The following is a 17,193-nucleotide window of genomic DNA, read 5'->3' as shown; positions in this document are numbered from 1 at the left end:
CAGAGGCTCTTGAGACCGATGCCTCAGACAAGAAGTGAGGGCGGAGCTGCGTGCAGGAGGCGGGTGGGAAAGCCACAGAGACCGCAGGCTGCGTTACCTGTGCCTGTGGAATTCGGGAAAGGAATCTACCATGACAGGAGTCAGAAGCCTGGACTCTCCAGGGGCTGATTTTGGTGGAGGCCGGGCAGGACATGTTCTACAGCTCAGCCTGGCGTCGGTCACCACACGCGCCCAGACATGCACGTACAGGTGTGTGTAAGGCTCAATGAGCCGTCCGCTGAAGAATCTGCGCAGTGGACGTGTACGTGTGACAGCTCCACGCAAATGAAATGCATTCACACGCACAGAACAACACACGCTTTGGAAGCGCACATGCAAACAGCAGGGCACACGTTGGCCCAGTAGAAGGGCTGCGGGTCGTTGGGAAGGAAGGGACTGGACTCGGGGTCAGGACAGGCACAGGAAGAGACGACCAGAATGAGAAGCGCTCTTGTTCAAACCGATAATGGAGGGTTATATACACTAAGGCGTATGACTAATTAGCCCAAGTCAGGGACTGAGAGAGAAATCGTGAAAACAAAGGTCCCAGCTAAGAACTCCTGGCCACCAGTCAGCAGCCCTCACCTTGGTGTCTGAGAAGGAACACTTCTGGCGTGAGTCACTCAGGCCGCCAGTGCCAACTCTTGGCCTGGGAGGGCCCCCTGATTTGTGGTGTTTCAGGAACATAGTGGTTTGGGTTGAACTGTGTCCCCCCAGATGTGTATGCTGAAGTCCTAACCCCCAGGACCTGGGAACGTGACCTCATCTGGAGCTCGGGTCTTGCTGGAGCAGGGAGGGCCCTAATCCCACGCGACAGGCGTCCTTACGAAGGGGACATTGGAGGCAGAGGCAGGTGTCCCGCGTGAGGGTGAAGCAGAGCCGGTGCGATGCCTCAGAGCGCCGAGGAGCCCCGCCGATGGCCAGAAACCACGGCGGCTGAGCAGGGGCGCGGACCAGGCTCTTCCTCGCGGCCCCCAGAAGGAACCAGCCCTGCCGGCATCGCGGTCTGACTTCTGGCCTCCAGACCGCAGGACAATCCATCTCTGTGGTTTAAGCCTGTGGCGCTTTGCTCTGCGGCCCAAGGAACCTGGTGCAGGCGGGCCACCAGGGTCTGAATCCCTCCCTCTGGGTCCTGGACCCTCCCACCTAATGGGAGGGGATCAAGCATGATTGCCCCACTGCGCGGGAGGTGGCCTGAGTTGAAGGGTGGGGACACCCGGGGGTGGATTTTGGAAGGGGTGTGGGGTGACTGCGGGGCACCTCCCAGGGCAGCACGGGTCAGGGAGGCGTGGCAGGGCGATCAGGGCGGGTAGGCAGTCAGGAAGGATGCCAGGGGGCGGGTGAAGGGGGCCGGTGCGCGCACACGCGTGTGCATGCGTGTGCGTGCACCCGTGTGCATGTCCTGAGGAGACTGAGAAGTTACAGGGAAACACAGGGAGAGGCACCAGCAGGGAAACTGGTCCTCTGAGAACCCCGGGCCGCTTCCCTCCCTTCCCTCCTGGGCTTGCTGGGAACCTTCCTTAATTAATGCCTGTAAAACGCTTTCAGACGCTGAAAGCAGCAACAGCAGCTTTATAAATAAACCCAGACTTCTGAAGGTTGACTAATGCCTGAGCCCTCGGGGGAGGGGAGCGTGGTGCGGGGGAGGGGAGCGTGGTGCGGGGCTGGGGGAGGGGCGGCAGAGGAGCTGAGGCTGGGGCCCTGGTCCACGGAGAACGACGAGGTGCACGTGGCCAGGTCGGGACTCCGCCCCGGGCCTGTGTCTGCAGCAGTAAAATCACGGTTGGATCTTCATCTTCACGCTCCTCTACCATCGGCGCCTCTGGCCAAGGTCACAGCCTGGGCTGCAGCTCAGCTCCAAGGGGTTTGGGGGAAGCAGGCGGGGGCCACGTGGCCAGCCTGGCCCACAACAGTGACGTGGCCATTGGGACACTGGCTCCCTGAGGGAGGCCCAGGAAAGGCACGCCACTTGCCCAGTGACCCCGCGGAGGCAACACAGACGGCAAAGCCACTCGGTGTCCTTCGAAGACCCCTCTCCTGGGCCCTGCTCCGTCCTCCGCCGCCCTGGCTCTGGGCGCTCACGTCGGGCAGGTCCCGCCGACAGCCGGAGAAGTGGGGGGCGGTTCCTGGCCGCTCGCCACCCCGTTGCAATCTATTCAGCCAGGCGAACATCTGCGGGGCCCAGTGCGAAGTGCTGCTGCTTCCCTTGGGAGGGCCCAGTGGGGCGGTTGACAGCTGGGTGGGCGGGGGCCAGGCTCGCCAGGGGGCCCCTTCTGGGAAGCACGCAGAGACACAGCCGCTCTGCCCGAGGAGGGGGAGCCCTCAGGAGAGACTCTGCTGAAGGCCACACACCGACCCCCAGGGACACAAGAGGCCGGACGTCCGCGGAGCATTAGGATCCGACCCCGGAGGCGTCAGTCTGGGCCCAGGGCACCCAGGACCTCACTCCTGAGACTGACCCTGTCCTGCTGTCATCAGCGCCCCGGGGGCGCCGGGCTTGGGAAGTACAGGTACCAGCGTGGGCTCTCCTTCCCCCAGCCCGGGCCAGCCTGCGATCGCGGCCACACTGCCCCTGCGCGCCAGCCCGTGGGCAGCTCGGCCGGGTGGGGACAGAACAGCACTGCCTCTGAGTGGACGGAGGGAAGGGCAGCAGCACGAAGAAACCAACTCTGAGCTTCAGGCGCCTCAGCCGCCGAGCCTGGCAGGTTTCAGGGAGGGACACGCGAGATGCGCCCCGAGTGGGGAGAGCGGTGCTGGGCGCGGGGGGTGGAGTAGGTGCTGCCTGCTCTTGTTAGTACCGTTATTATCGTTACTAACTCCCAGCACTTGCTCACTGAACCTCGTTGTCACCGGCGCCCGAGCCAGGAACCAGCCCTGGCGGCTCCGTCACGACTCATCCACACATGAGCAATAACCGGGTCTTATGGACTTTGCTTCCTAAATATTTCTTCAATCCGTGTCCTCTCTCTGTGTTTAAATCTCAGCTTCCATTGCCTTGGACCAGGCCCTGGTCCTTCAGAGGAGCCTCCGCTCCGCTGCCCATCTTCTCCCCGAGTCCCCCCCGCCCCGCCCTGCGGTGATGGGTGGGAGGTGAGGGTCCGGCCGGAGGGGCCTGGAGGAGACGTGGCTCCGGCGGGATGCAGACACCCGCTCTGGGCTGGGCCTCTCACCGGCAGCGCAGCCTGTCCACTCAGCGTGTCAGGCATGGGTTTCCCGTGGCGCCAGTTTCTTAGCTTCTGGGCACGCAGGGCCGACTGACACGTACACAGCAGGGAACGAAACTTAGGGAGCTTACAACCCTGGAAAGCGCTGTGGGCACAACATAGAAAAGAGATTTCTGCACGGATTTATGGCAGAGCCAGGAAGGCAACCAAGACGGGCTGGGAGGCGCCACCCCAGCTGCTGGCGCAAAGGGCACCAGCCTCCCGCCCATGGCACACCCAGGCCGCCATCCAGCAGGAGACACCGCCGGGACACTGGCGGGCTCTGCCCCAGCGACGACTTCTCCGTTCCCACGACAGACACACGGGGAACGGCTTTTCCCCGGGGCTTACAGTCGAGGGAGGACACGGGGGCTGGGAGGAGAGCCCAGATCTCCTTGACCCCGAGGGCTTGTCATCACAGGAGACAGAGTGTGGCCGCCTGGGCGCTGTCCTGGTCCGTGGAGCCGGTAGATGGGTTGTGCTGAGAAACGCCACGGCAGGCATCGCCTCCCAGCCAGGTGTCAGGTTACGCCTTCCAGACTCGCGTGTGGGCACAGCTGGCTGGGACCTCGTCCTCCAGGCCCAGGCCTCGCGGCCCAGCACCCTGAGCCGGGAGGTCCCGCCACCTGCTCCAGTGTCCGTCCAGCACCTGCCAACCTCAGGGAAGCCCCACCTTGACTTGCACCCAGGAGTTTGGTGCTCCCAGTCTTTTAGACTCCGGCTCACACCTGCCAGTCGCCCACCTCTCTCTTGCCGTCTAGAACATTCTCTACTTCCTCCCGCTGTGCCCCCAGTTACCTCGCCCAGGAGGAAGCTGTGCCGGCGCTCAGAGCCGCCGCCAGGGGAACGGTCGGCAGTGCCCTGCTTTCAACCGCCCCGCGGTGTTGTTAAGACCACAGTCTGCACACACAGGTTTTATTTGTGTGCTTTTCTCAAGGCTCTGTTAGGAGGCATTACTCATAACTCAGTTTGGTGGAAATCTATTGAGATACTCAGGGTTGAGTTAAATATACCAAGTATTTGTAACCGCCTCTCTCACCCCACTAATTGTACGAGGGGTGGGTGCTGAGGAGTTGACACGTGAAAACCAAGCATCCAGCAACATGCCGGGGAGATGCACCCATCTGTAGCCGGCAACTTTCCACGATGCAGAGCTGCTCCCGCCTGCTGGCTGCAGACAACACGCGTGACCTCAAAGACGGCTCCAAGCTCCAAAGCCCGGAAGCACCTGATTTCTTTGAAAAGAGAGAAGGAGGCACGGGTCTGAACGGAGCAGCAGGTGGAAAGGCAGGTGGCTCTTTTGTTGGTGGGAGCGAGCAGCTGGGCTGTGGAGACATCGTGCCCGACGCTGTACCCGGGGCGGGGGGCGGGGGTCAGTCCTAGGCTCCTCTCCCGCCTGCGTCTGGGTGACATCCTGCCGGACACGTGCAGCCTGGCATTCAGAGGCCTGGACCTGACGTGACAGCTCCCGTCCCTGGGGCCACACACCAGGGACACCGGTCTTCACGGTGTCTGCTGATGTGTCCTCTGGCTGGGGCTGGTCAGCGGCTGGAACTTCCTCTGCAGGACGCGTGTCCTCCGACGTGCACGTCCCCTTCAGGAGAAGAGACCGCACTCCTGCCTGTCCTGGGCCAGGACCCGCGGGCCGTGACCAGTGTCTGAGATGCAAGCGACGCGGCACCCAGCCTGGAGTCTCCGCCAGCCGCCTGGGGAAAGGGTGGGTGGGAGTCGCAGGCTTGGGGATCGGGAGGTTCCTGAGGGTGCTGACGAGGGTTCTCACCCTCTGAGTGGGGAGATGAGAGCGCGTGTCTCTGCAGGGACCGTCCAGGACTGTAGGGCCTGACAGCACCTCCTCCTCCGGCGGAGGGCAAGGCCCTGGGTTACTCGGACTGACGTGTGTGTCTTGAGGAGCTCAGGGCGCCTCCCTTGGAGGGAAGGGGTGAGGGGCACTGTCCCCCATCATCCATAAAGGAGTGAGGGAGAAGAGGGTGCAGCCGTGTCCTGTGGGCGGCAGGCGAGGGCGCTCCGGCCGCCGCGGGCCTCGCCCCAGCGGGAGCCCAGTCGGGCAGGATGGAGCCTGTGCCTCTCAGGCCGAGGAGCCATCTCCCTACATGGCTCCCATCTAGTCCCCGTGAGGACCTGAGAGCTGCGCACTGCTTTCGTTTACAGATGAAAGAACAGCATCTCAGACGAGGTGCCTCGTCCAGGACGTGAGGGCAAGTCCGCCTGACCAAGGCCCCGTGTTCTGTCCCTGCACCCACCAGGCAGAACCGACTTGGGTCACTTCTCCAGGGTTGAAATCCAGTGCCCGGGATAACACTGCCCAGGGACCCATCTCAGGCTTCCTTGCCCTTGGAATTCAATTGGCTTCAAGCTGCTGCCGGAAGCCAGCGACATGGAGGAGGGCGTCCAGGATGGTCTCGGAATTTGGGGTGAGGTGGGAAAAAGCAAAGTGAGCTTACATGTGAGATCTCGTCCTGGGTGCTTAGATAACACTGCAATCCATTTCCCGGACCCTCCAGAGAAAGGTCGTTGGACAAAGCAGCTCCCACCTGCTTCCCACACAGAGGAAATCAGCTCTTCATCTCTGAGCCCTTTGAAAGGGGGCTCAGTCTTTGGTCTGAACAAACCGGGCCTGTCACTTTCAAAGTGGTTGACTCCAGTAAAGGATGGAGAATTTGTTTTCAAAACAGACCACTGTGGTGCTGACCTAGAAAGGCCCAGTGAAGCCTGCGGTGTGGGTCTGACCACACCGGGCACGGGGGGCCCCTGCAGCCACAGTGCACGGCCCCCTTTTCACAGTAGGTGCTGCAACTGAGATTTCTATTTTATTTATATAACAATCAAGTAAAGAAATACACATTTCAGAAATTAGCCACTTGCTACCACAAATATATGAGAAGAACTTTCAGTGGGATTCATTTCTCCCCAGCTGGAGAAGCCACCCTCAACGTGTAATTCAGATCAAAGACGTGCCCGCGGGTTTTAAAGGTCGCCCGCGGTCTGGGAGACGGTGGATTTTGCTCCGGTTTGAGTGTGTGCCGCCGAGGTGAGCGTCACCGATGCGGGGCAACGGGGGCCGTGTGTCTCCCCTTGCCCCACCCTCCCTGTAAGAGCCCTGAAACGCTGCACACGCAATGACGAGCTTCGGGGATTCTGTGGTCTGTCAGGGCGTTAGGCGCTGTAGGAGACGGAGAAGCAGAGGGAAGCGTCCCTTCCTGACTCAGGAGGGAACAGCAGCCCCGCACCCCGGGCCTCAGGGCGGCCGGCAGGGTGGGCCCCTCCTCGAAGGGAAGGCGCTCTTCTGCGGGCGGGCGGAGGGGAGGCGCTCCCCGCCCGCCCTCGCCTGGTTACGCGCCTACCCCAGGTCTGAGCTTCCAGTTCAGGTCTGGGCATCAGAAGCTGTGAGGAAACCTCCTGCCCCGCCTCCTTCGTGACCCCTGAAAGGAGAACAAGGCCCGGCTCCTGTGTGGGCCTCTAGAGATCTTTTTATGGTCCAAGAATAAACAGGGCTATAGAAACACAAAGCTCACTTTATCTCCAGTGCGCAGCAGGGACCAATTCCGGGGCCGACTCAAGCGGGGGGCGGGGGGGGGGGGGAGGGCGGGCTGGGGGGAGAGCAGGCCCTCGTCTCTGTGAACACGAGTCGTCAGTCCGCTCCACGACCTCAAGAATCCTTGCTGTCGTGCCCGCACTCCACTGCCTCCCCACAGAGGCTAAGGACCGGCCTCAGAATCTTCTGTGACCTTCCTCTCAGCACGTTTTGCTGAAAATGATGAAACGTTCCTTTGGAAGCAGGCAGGCTTCTGCCGGAAGGAGCGGACAGACGCGGTGTTGCTGGAAATCTGGGCCATTTGTGGACCCCTAAGCAACTCCCCCCTGGAGACTGGCGATAAATATCTTTAGAGATCATTTCCCTTCGAAGGCCCAACGGATGTTTACAAAGGAAAGGTTTACTTTGTCTGGAAGAGGCTGGCGGGGCGCATCAGTGGTCACGGGCTGACACTGCCACCTGGCGGTCGGCGCGTTCTCCGAGTTCCAGAAATAACCGGGACTGCTAATAAGAAAGAAACCACATTCCCAGAACAGCCCTTCCCACAGAGAGGCAACTCATCTAGAAATGGCCCAGTACATGTAAGAAAAAAATCATTTAAGCTGGGTGTTTACCATGTGATATGAGCAAAGGACTTTTCCTACCCACTCAATTCTTGGCACCAGGTGCACTGAAGAATGTAATGAAAAAACTGCGCGACTGAAAAAAGCCTGAAGCATTTTACTTCATATAATACATACTTTTTAAAAAAGGCAGAAACATTTAGGGAAACAACATTTGACATGGAAGAACCTTGAGCCGGAGGGCCTTGGAGATCAGTCTTAAAATGTTTTGCTTTCACAGAGTCTTTTTCATGGCCGCTTGTGTCATGCTGAAGAGATAAGCTTCGTAGATTATATTTAAGAAGTTGTCGTCATTCTGGAAAACAAAAATCAAAAGCCCCAGGGGGATGTGATTTGGTTGGCAGAAACGAGAGGCTTTCTGTGTCTTGGGGCTGAACGGGCAGCTGATCCTAGGATGCTCCCCTCCACCTGCGCGTGCTCACAGCGGCTAGTTTTTAAGCTGAACAGTCAGCGGGGCTGCAGGCCAGGCCAGAAGGGTCAGCTGCCGGTCCTCGGTGGCCAGCCTGGGACACAGCAGGTGCTCGTGGCCTGCAGCTCAGGCGGGCACCAGCCTCGGGGCAGCACGGAGCGGGCCGGCTCCTGAGAAGCCTGGCCTCCTGTGCGGAGAGACCTGGGGCCCCCGGGAGGCTGCACGGGGAGGACATAACCCAGCTCAGTCCTCTGAGCCTGGCTGGGAGGTCACTGGTGGCTCTGAGAGGCCCCCGAGTCGCCCACAAGGGGTGCCTTCGTTGTTGGGCATTAAGACTTCACTGGCAATGTGCTTGGCTGGTACCCTGCCAGAGCCAGTGCATCTCCACCCCCCCTGCACCACCCCCGTTAGCTACGGAAAGCTCTGGCCTTGGCAAGCCGGCAGCGGTGAGACTGCGGGCTCTGGGCCCCTCCTGCCACTCTCGGGGCCGAGGGAGCCACGGTCCCATCGGTGGTTTTCTCTGTTTCTGATGTTGGAGACGGCTCCCTCCCACCCCGTCCTTTATCGCTCTGGCGATTCACCCGCGTTTCACACTCCCGCTCGGCCTGGAGCCAGGCTACCCTGGCTTTCCTGCAAAGTCTCCGAGCACGAGCCTGCGTCCTAACAGCAGGCAGAGAGCAAAGCTGAATGCCTGAGTGACTCCCAGCAGCTCATGGGGAAGACGCCGTCTAGAGCACGGGGGAACGTGAAACGCAGGCCGGGTGGAGGGAACGGACATATGGTCTCTAACGAGTGAGGTCCAGGGGCTGCTCCAGACTTTAGGGCTCCCCATTACTGCACAGAGATCTTTGGAACAGTGTTATTAAATGGAATAAGCCAGAAAAAAAATGTGGAACTTTTACATTCAAGGTTTTTGTTTATTGCTCACAGAAAAGGAGCTTACAGATGTCCTACCTAAGTCCTCACGAACTTCTCGTGAATGGCTTCTGGAAAAGGTGGAAAACACCCTTATTTATGAATTAGTAAGGTGCGGTCATTTCTCGTCCGTCTTTGGCAGATTGCTACTCTGCTTTCACACTCAGATGCTGGTTTCTGGCCCCATTCCGTTCCTTCTCTCTAAAATCTGTTACCTCCAAAAAAAACATTCTTACCAACGGCGACTACTGTCTTTTTGAGTAGGATGAGACAGAGCAAAAGTGCCGGCAGCTCTCAAGGTCGCCTGACACTCAAGCAAAGTACCACAAAAACCTTACGGACCGTCTGCGAAAAAGGTACCTCGGTACGTGAGCGGAGGAGGCTGCGGTCCGCCTGGGTGAGCGCCCTGCACTTTGCAAGGCCTGTCTCGCGTTAGGGGTGGGCTTTGCCATCTCCCGGCCCGTGGCGCGGTGGGGAGGGGCGCGGCAGCCAGGCTGCGGCCCCGGCTCTGCTATTTACTGGCTGGCGACCTCAGGCCGGGCCCTCAGCCTCGGCGTCCTGGTCTCTAACACCGTGCCCGGCCCAGAGCTCTGTACAAGCGTCACCGCCCTTATTACTTCATAGGGGCACGAGGAAGCCATCCCAGCCTCTCCTCACTGGCAGGTCTCAAGGTCATCTATAAAACATGCCACGGTCGTCACGGCCACTCCTGCCGCCCCAGCTGCATCCTCCCCGAGGAACGGCCTGGACGCTGCCGCGGGCTCAGGGCAGCCCTCCCCCGACTCCCCTCTGGCTCCCGACGGCCCCACAGACCTGGGACCCTCCCAGGGGTGGCTTCACCTCCGCCTCTTCTGCTGGGTGGCACTTGAGGACTTAGCCCTCCAAATCACAACGCCCAGAGCCACGCTGGGTCTCTGAGACGCACGCAGAAGCGCTGGTCTCGGGGTGAGCTGCTGCAGCGCCCTCTCACCCTTGGGGAGCGGGAAGCGGGCCCAGGCACCAGCAGGGCAGCAGGCCGCTGGCAAAGGCCGATGAGGAGGGAGGCGGCGCCCTCCTACCTGGACGAGGTGCAGCAGGGCCTCCTGGAGCTGCGGCTTGGTCAGGGCACTGCCCGGCGTCCTGGGGGGCTCCGGCGTCCGCAGGGGCAGGAGGGGGCCGCTGGGGGTGGCCGCTGGGTCCTGGCTTCCCGGGGGCAAGAGCCCGCTGCCCCTCTCTGGCGGCGGGGCCCAGGGGGGCTGCGCGAACACCAGTGGCGACATGAGCGGAGATAGGCCTGCGGCGGGTGGGGCGCGCCGGGGCGAGAGGACCTGCGGGTGGGAAACGGGCCAACGGGTGGGCGGGTGAGGGCGGCTTGCGCACGGGGCGGGTGCAGAGGGCGCGGAGGACACAGCGGGTTCAGTGTTAACCGTCCGTGGCTGCGGGCGATGGGAGGCCAGGCTCCATCTGCCCGCTCCTCCCTCCAGGGCACCGGCGGCCGGCGCCTGCTGTCCTGACTATGGTCCCCATGGCAGGCAAAGCTCGCGCTCTGAGCAGCACCTCCTTTCTCCGGCTTCCTGTCATCGCCTGGGGACACAGGCCAGGACCCCAGCCTTTCGGCCGGGGCTGTCCGTCCGCGTCCCTGCCCGGCTGCAGCCCCGAGCTTCCGCCGTGAGGGACCCACCGGCCACCGCCTGCCCCCTCGCCTGGTGCGGCGGGGCGGGCAGGCGGCGGGGTCACCGTCCACCCCACCTCTTGACTCTCTGTGCTCGGGTCTCGGGGGCAGCCCTGGGGCCACTCCTGCAGACGTGCAGGTGGCCGTCCGTCTGGGCGGGTCTGTCCGCCTGTCTTGGCCACCAGGTTTAAAACCAGGGGTCCCAATAGTGTTTCCAGTTGTGCAGGCGACAGCTGACCCACCTGACGCTTACAGCCACCTCTCACTTGTCCCCAGCTCAGGTGAGAGGGAAGGGCGCTACTGTTAGCCAGCCTCCTGAGGCCCAGGGGCTCATGAGACCAGGCACAGGGCCAGCCGCGGTTTCAGAAGCTCCCTGGGCGTCGTCTTGGGCACCAAGTAGCCCTGGAGGAGGGCGGGTGGTCTGCCTAACTGTCCCTGTGCGCCGTCGCGAGGAGCGGTGGCTTCGCGGGCAGTCAGAAGAGCACCGCGGCCCCGCACCCCGCGAGCACTGGAAGGGGACCTGCCTGCAGAGGGGGATGGGCAACGATAAGCCCCGACTTCCTAGGGTCTGATCTAGATCCGCAGGGGAAAAAGCAGAAGGAGGGGGGCAATGTGACAGTGACGTGAGGACGAGGGCAGGGAACAGCCGTGTCTCCAGGGCAGCAGGAACTCAGATCTGAGAGTTTCATCAGTAACAGGCAAGAACACTCTGACCCACAGTCTTACATACACGAAGACTGTGCTCCACCCCGATGGTCTTTGTGCCAAAAAGTGAGAGATTTCTGAGGCACTGTCGTAAGCTACTTGCCAAAACACGACAGAAGGACCAACGTCATAAATAGGCAGAACGTCCTAATTTCTAAACCCAATGCATTTTCAGTGAATTTGTACCAATCCAAATGGAAAAAAAAAAAAATCCATCTGATCTCCAGATGTTACCCACAGGCAGTGAAAAAATGGAAAAGCTTTCGGTTTTCTCACTGTTCTAAGTTATTAGTGACTATAGAGAGCCATCTCCTCTGGGAGGACAGAACATTTCTAAGAATTACAACATTTCCCCTCTCTGGCAACCAGTGTGTATGTCGCGGGCAGGGAGAGAGCCTTCTACCTCTCCTGACCCTCGTTAAGCTACACCCGCTCAGACAGACAAGGAGGCTGCACCTTCCGGGGTCAGTGACCTGCTCTTCTGCTGACCTCAAGCGCCCACGGGCTGCGGCGTCCGCAGGGGCAGGGCACCCAGCTCCTCATCTCCACGTACCACGTGCAGCAGGGGCGGGGCACGCACTCAGTGCTTGTAAGCACGGCCTGGATGATGAACACACAATAATTTACTGTGGACCGAAATAACCAGACGAGGTCAGGTGTCTGGCATCCCCGGAATGATTACAAATGATTTCAGACCCTAGGTTTCCGAGGTCAGAGATTTGGGTTTTTCCCACGGCCACGTCAAACCTCGTCGCATGAAGGCTTAACTGTAGGAATGAAGCCTCTCTGAAGGGAGGAGCTCCCAGACTGCTGGGCCAAGGCCAGATCCCCTTCCAGGCAGGCGGCGAAGGCGGGGACGCGATGCACAGACGGGGCTGAGGCCCGCGGCCTGCATGGGAGCGTCCCGCCGACCCCGCGCCCCGGCAGCACCTCCCGGCCGGCAGCGCCTACCTGCAGGAGGGGGGCCTGCTGCTCCGCGCTGGGGGTCTGGTCCCGCCAGGACTCCAGGGGGTTCCGTGCTCGGGCGCGCGGGCTGGCCGCGGGGAACTTGGCCGCCAGGGCGGGGCGGCCGGGCGCCGGCAACTGCTGCTCCTGCTGCACCGCCTGCAGCTTCCACAGCAGCTCCCGCGGGGAGACCTCGCTGGGCCCCGGGGGCTGACGGCCGGGCCCAGGGTCGGGGGGCGCCGGCCTCGGCAGTGCCCGGGGCCCCGGCGTCTGCGGCGGGAGGGCGGCGGCCAAGGCGGCTGGTGCCGGCGCCCCGGGGACGCCCTGGAGCTGGTCCGGCGCCTTCTGAGTCCTGGGGGCACCGTGCGCGCGGCGGGAGACCTCGGGGCCGCGGGGAGACCCTGGCCGGGCGGCGTCTCTGCAGGGCCAGCTCTCGGGCAGCTCTGCCAGCGGCTGCAGGTCTGCGCTCCCCACCAGGAGCTTCTGAATGGCGGGACAGAGCTGCTTGTCGACCGGGGGCGAGCGTCTGCGGGGTTCCTCGTAGGACAGGGAGCGGACGACCCCCTGCCGAATCGGAAGCTTCTCTTGCTGCTGCTGGTGGAGGGTCTTTGGAGGCCCCGCGGCTTCCTGACACGTAGCTTTGTCCTGCTTCCCGAAGAGGGCCGTCAAGGACAGGTGTTGGGGTTCAGGGTCTAAAGTCTGGAACAAATAACCACGTCTGAAAATGGGGCCACGTGTAATTGGGTTCTATGGGGGTCAGTGAGACATAACTTACCTACCCGATGATTTCTTCTGTTTACAAAGAGTCAATTAGAAAGGATGAAGAAGCTGAGTGACAACAAACTCTGCACATTTGGGACCTCCTTTTTAATGTCAACAACTTTCACAGCCTTCTCCCTCCCACCCCCAAGACGGCTGTTATACGATCAGTATCTGCTGATTGATGAACAGGCACGTGAGCCTTGCTGGGCCTGGGGTTCACAGGCTGGGGACCACTGTGGCACAAAGCTACAGACACCAAAAGGCAAATGATCTCTTCAACAGGAAGCCCATCTATCCCTGCAAAGTACAGGAAGACACTGAGGATACACAGAAATGTGAGGTTTTCAGAATTCCTGGTAGTATCCGCAGAACTATAGAAATTGAGGGCTGAAAGAAACCTAAGTCACTTAGTCTAACTTGATCCTTCCAACTACGAAACAGTAGCGATAACAACCCGTCAGATGCGTAACACCCCAATCCCTGCCCCCCCTGCGCCGCCGTGGCTGGTAACCAACCCGCTTCCGTCCCGCCCTGTGTCATCTGGCGTCTCCCTGCTGCTTTGTCTCTTGCTGGGCTAAGAAAACATGAGATTCTCCTAAAGTCAACATATTCCGGTTTCTCTCTTAAAATAAAAAATGTCCATGAAAAGCAAACTTATAATAAAAGCTAAAAGATAATTAGAAAAGACTTATTTTTTTTTACAAAATTCAATATAAGACTTGCATTAGACAGTCTTTATGTTTTTGGTCTCCATGTTCATTTTTTTTTTTTTTTTGAAATTGATTTAAACCAATTCCCTTTAAAAAAAACCTTTAGTGAGGAATAACCATAAGAACCGGAAGCAGCCACACTCAATGATGGGACTTGCAGATTAGCAATTTTGCTAATGCTGGACTCTTCTGAAAAATATATATGCTCCTACAGAAACTGCTGTCATGCTTATATCTTAGATGCAAAAACAATGACAAGCCATGGGCTCTAAAGGGGGGTTTGACACCAGTCCTTAGGCCAGGAATCCCATATACACACACAGCGCCTGGCCCCGGACCTGGCACCACGGGGGCGCGTGGGCTGTGGCTCCCTCAGGGGGCCGTGGCACACCAGCTTTCCACCTCAGAAGAATACAGCCCGACGTGTGTAACAGTCCCGTCAGCTCTGACATATTAGGTTGCTGTCTTTTTAGAATACATTATCCTCTAAGGAGTTCAAGTCCACAAGGGATTAGCACAGAGTAAGGGAAATGCCAAAAGGAAAAACTGCAACCCCTTTCTAGGAAGAGTAAATTATTAATAATGACAAAACCTCTACTTTGAAATCTCTCTTTCCTGGATTGACCTTAGGGCACCTGCAGAGCATCGGCCCCGCCTTGACCGTGCTCCAGGCCAAGGTCCCTCAGGAGCCCCACAGAGGCCCGGGCGGCGCGCAGAGGGCTGTGCACCTGGCCGGGCCGAGGGCCGCGCTGCTGCCGGCTCCCACTGGGCTTCACCGGAATCGGCTTGATGAGATTGGGGTTGTCGTAGATGGCGGACGAGCTGCTGATCTGTTTGGGCTCAGGACAGGCTTTACACTGAAATGGAAAGAAGAACCTCATTTTTGGTGTAAGAGAAGCTTTACTCTTTTAAAAAGAACGCATCTTCTTGCTCTTTATTTTATCTAGTTGGTACTTTAAAAAAAAATAGATCTCCATGTACAAAGGAAAATCCCTTACTCTCCTCTGATATAAGCTACGTTTGAGTATAAGTCAAATTCAGGTCGAATTTTTCTTAGTTTGCGCAATTCCGTGCCCTAAAGTATTAGGTCGGCCTGCAGGACCTGGAGGCCCTGAGACGCCCGGATGCCTGAAAGGCCGCGGGTCACCGGGAAGCAGCTGCAGCCTCCCGCCTGCCCTTCCGGGATAGACGGTGGAGGCAGCGCCCCCTCGGTGCCTCGTCTGGGCCGCGGGAGGGCTCTGCGCGAGGCTGGCAGTTGACTGAAGGCTGCAGCACTGCGTCCTCACAGTGACCAGCCCTTTTTCGTCGACAAACCAAAAAGTCAAGCCGACCCAAACCGCTGATGTAAAAATTACTAACGTCATCTTTATTTAACAAATGGCTTTTTGCACAAACAGAGTAATTCAAATCCCAGTGCTCGGAGCCGCTCGCTACAAATTAGAATTTCACAGAGAAAGAGACGAGAGACAAGCCTCATCGTTTCAAACCCTGAGTCATTATCACACATTAATCTAACCAACCATGCGATCACTCACACAGTAGGATTCATAACAGAGAGGGCACAGCAGTGATGTCTGGGTTTCGCTTGTTGAAACACCAAATAAAACTCACTGTAAAACGCGGCCTTCTGCACTATGGACCCCGCGGCACTGTTAGTTTCAGCTGCAGAGTTGCGCCCTCGGGCCAGGACACACCTCACCATACGGGAGGTGGAGTGGCTGCGAATACAATCTTGTCCCTGGGGTCCCACGGTTCCCGGTGTGCTTTATGGCTATTGGCTGTATTTTCTACTCAAGGATGTAGGGGCCTGGGGCCAATTACCACCATGCTCACTTAGGTTTATAAAGTTAACTGCACAAAGGACTAATTATTTTCTGCCAGTAATTTGTATATTTGGCACTAGTATTGAATGGCACGTGAAATCACTTTATGAGTCATAAAATGTCATTTCTTTTTTTGTTGTTGTTTTTTTTTTTTTTTTTTTTTTTGTGGGATCTTCCCAGACCAGGGATCAAACCCGTGTCCCCTGCATTGGCAGGCGGATTCCCAACCACTTCACCACCAGGGAAGTCCAAATGTCATTTCTAATTCTTCTTAGGCGAATGATGGCCGCAGGACCCACTGGCCTGGATTCTAAGATGTGGATCACCAACGCAAGACAAGAGTGTAGCCTCATACAGTCACTGATAAAATGTTGGCGTGAAAAGCCTTTACCGCCGGCTGGCCGCGCAGAGAAAGTGGCCGCTCGGCTCACTTCCGCGAGTGGCCCTGTCTGTGCGCAGGGACCCTGGGTTGCAAACTGCTTCACTGTGTACCCACGCATGTGGGCTGCAGACAGCTCCCTCCGAGGAAAATGGCCAGAAGCTGCTTTCTGTGTCACTAGGACGGGCGACCTACCAATGAGGCTTCACTGTCATGTAAAAAGTGCCCAGAACGAAACACCACTGATCTCCACAGTCTGCAGCTCGTTTTCCACTTGTTTAAGTTTCTATGCCTCTCTCGACCCAAACACTTTAAACTACTTGGAAAAACATGCAGAGTTGGAGAAAGTATAATGGATTCTTGACAGAGTACCCAAGGCCTTAACAACAATGTCACATGAGCCCGTTTTATCACACAAACACATGTGTCCACGAGGGGAGAAGAGTCTGGGGGAAAGTACACTAGAAGTGCTAAAAGTAGACATCTCTGAGTGGTAGGATTATGGGTAGTTTTATTTTCTTTCTTGTACTCTTGAATTTTCTCAGTGAACATCAAAAGACACAGTAATTTCTTTAATTTCATAAATAAGTCAGAGCCATAGCTAGAGGACAACTATTCATTCTTGCCTTAGGCCACAAAACACGATATAGTCTTAAATACGAAACAGTCCACTTATTCTTCCCTTTTCTTTTCCTTTTTGCAGAATCGTTGACTTGCAATGTTGTGTTAGCTTTAGGTGTACAGCAAAGTGATTCAGTTACACATGTATAAACGTATTCTTCAAAACAGTCCACTTCTGAAGGCTCAGCACGTAGCCCCGCGGCCCAAGGCCGCTCTGGCCCGGCTGCTCCCCCCGCTCACCAGCACCCCAGCCCCGCGCCTAACCGGGAGGAGGCAGCTCAGAGTCACAGCACTGCTGCTTCACAGCAGATTCACGGAAAGTTGTTTCTTCGGGGAGAAAACATAAAATATCGGCCAAAACAAGGTTTTAAAATTACGTTATTAACTTTGCGTAAAAAGTTGCGTCTGGTGTCAGCAGGCTTCACTTTATCAATATCATCTTCCTCCAGCTCAAAATGTTTGCTCCTCTTACTTTTTGGGATTTTCACACATTTACGAGGTTTAGAGTTGGAGAGGCCCTCAGAGGTCATTCGGTTAATACGCATCCAGAGCCGTGAAGTTCTTCTGTAACATGCCTGGTATTCATCATTCTGTCTCTTCTTGAAAACCTCCAGTAACAGGAAATCCACTTCCTCGCAGCAAGAATCCTGAGGAAAGACTGTGTTTCCATGTCCCTTTCCTGCACCTGGGGCCCGGTCCACTCCTGATCCCCACATCGGCTGGCGTGTCCGTACGTGTTGGGAGAGCAGATGACACAGCGTAAGGCAAGGATAAAGCAGGGCTTCCTCACACAAGGGGACTCCTCGGGGGCAAATACACCCGCTGGGCAGATCAGAAACCACACGAGGGACAAGG

The 17,193-nt window shown here is 58.0% G+C and overlaps 1 protein-coding gene across 6 annotated transcripts in view; it reads right to left on the bottom strand.

The window, feature by feature from the left end:
- Window positions 1-7,499: 7,499 nt before the first annotated feature.
- The window catches only part of DCP1B (decapping mRNA 1B), a 50,765-nt gene continuing 41,071 nt past the window's right edge, over window positions 7,500-17,193 (bottom strand). For 3 of the 6 annotated variants that reach the window (XM_068560624.1, XM_068560627.1, XM_068560628.1), the window contains 5 exons: window positions 14,244-14,372; window positions 12,050-12,742; window positions 11,588-11,698; window positions 9,801-10,049; window positions 7,500-7,713 (listed from right to left, as the gene is read on the bottom strand). In XM_068560624.1, the coding sequence (XP_068416725.1) occupies window positions 7,633-7,713; window positions 9,801-10,049; window positions 11,588-11,698; window positions 12,050-12,742; window positions 14,244-14,372 (1,263 nt within the window). In that variant the 3' untranslated portion in view covers window positions 7,500-7,632. Of the gene's footprint in view, window positions 7,714-9,578; window positions 10,050-11,587; window positions 11,699-12,049; window positions 12,743-14,243; window positions 14,373-17,193 lie in introns of those variants that run through there. The other 3 variants (XM_068560626.1, XM_068560625.1, XM_068560623.1) reach the window with 3 other exon arrangements.

This window comes from Eschrichtius robustus, chromosome 13 (genome assembly GCF_028021215.1).
Source record: "Eschrichtius robustus isolate mEscRob2 chromosome 13, mEscRob2.pri, whole genome shotgun sequence".
Classification (NCBI taxonomy): domain Eukaryota; kingdom Metazoa; phylum Chordata; class Mammalia; order Artiodactyla; family Eschrichtiidae; genus Eschrichtius; species Eschrichtius robustus.
The sequence above is the reverse complement of the archived record's forward strand: the minus strand, read 5'-3'. Positions and strand labels throughout refer to the sequence as shown.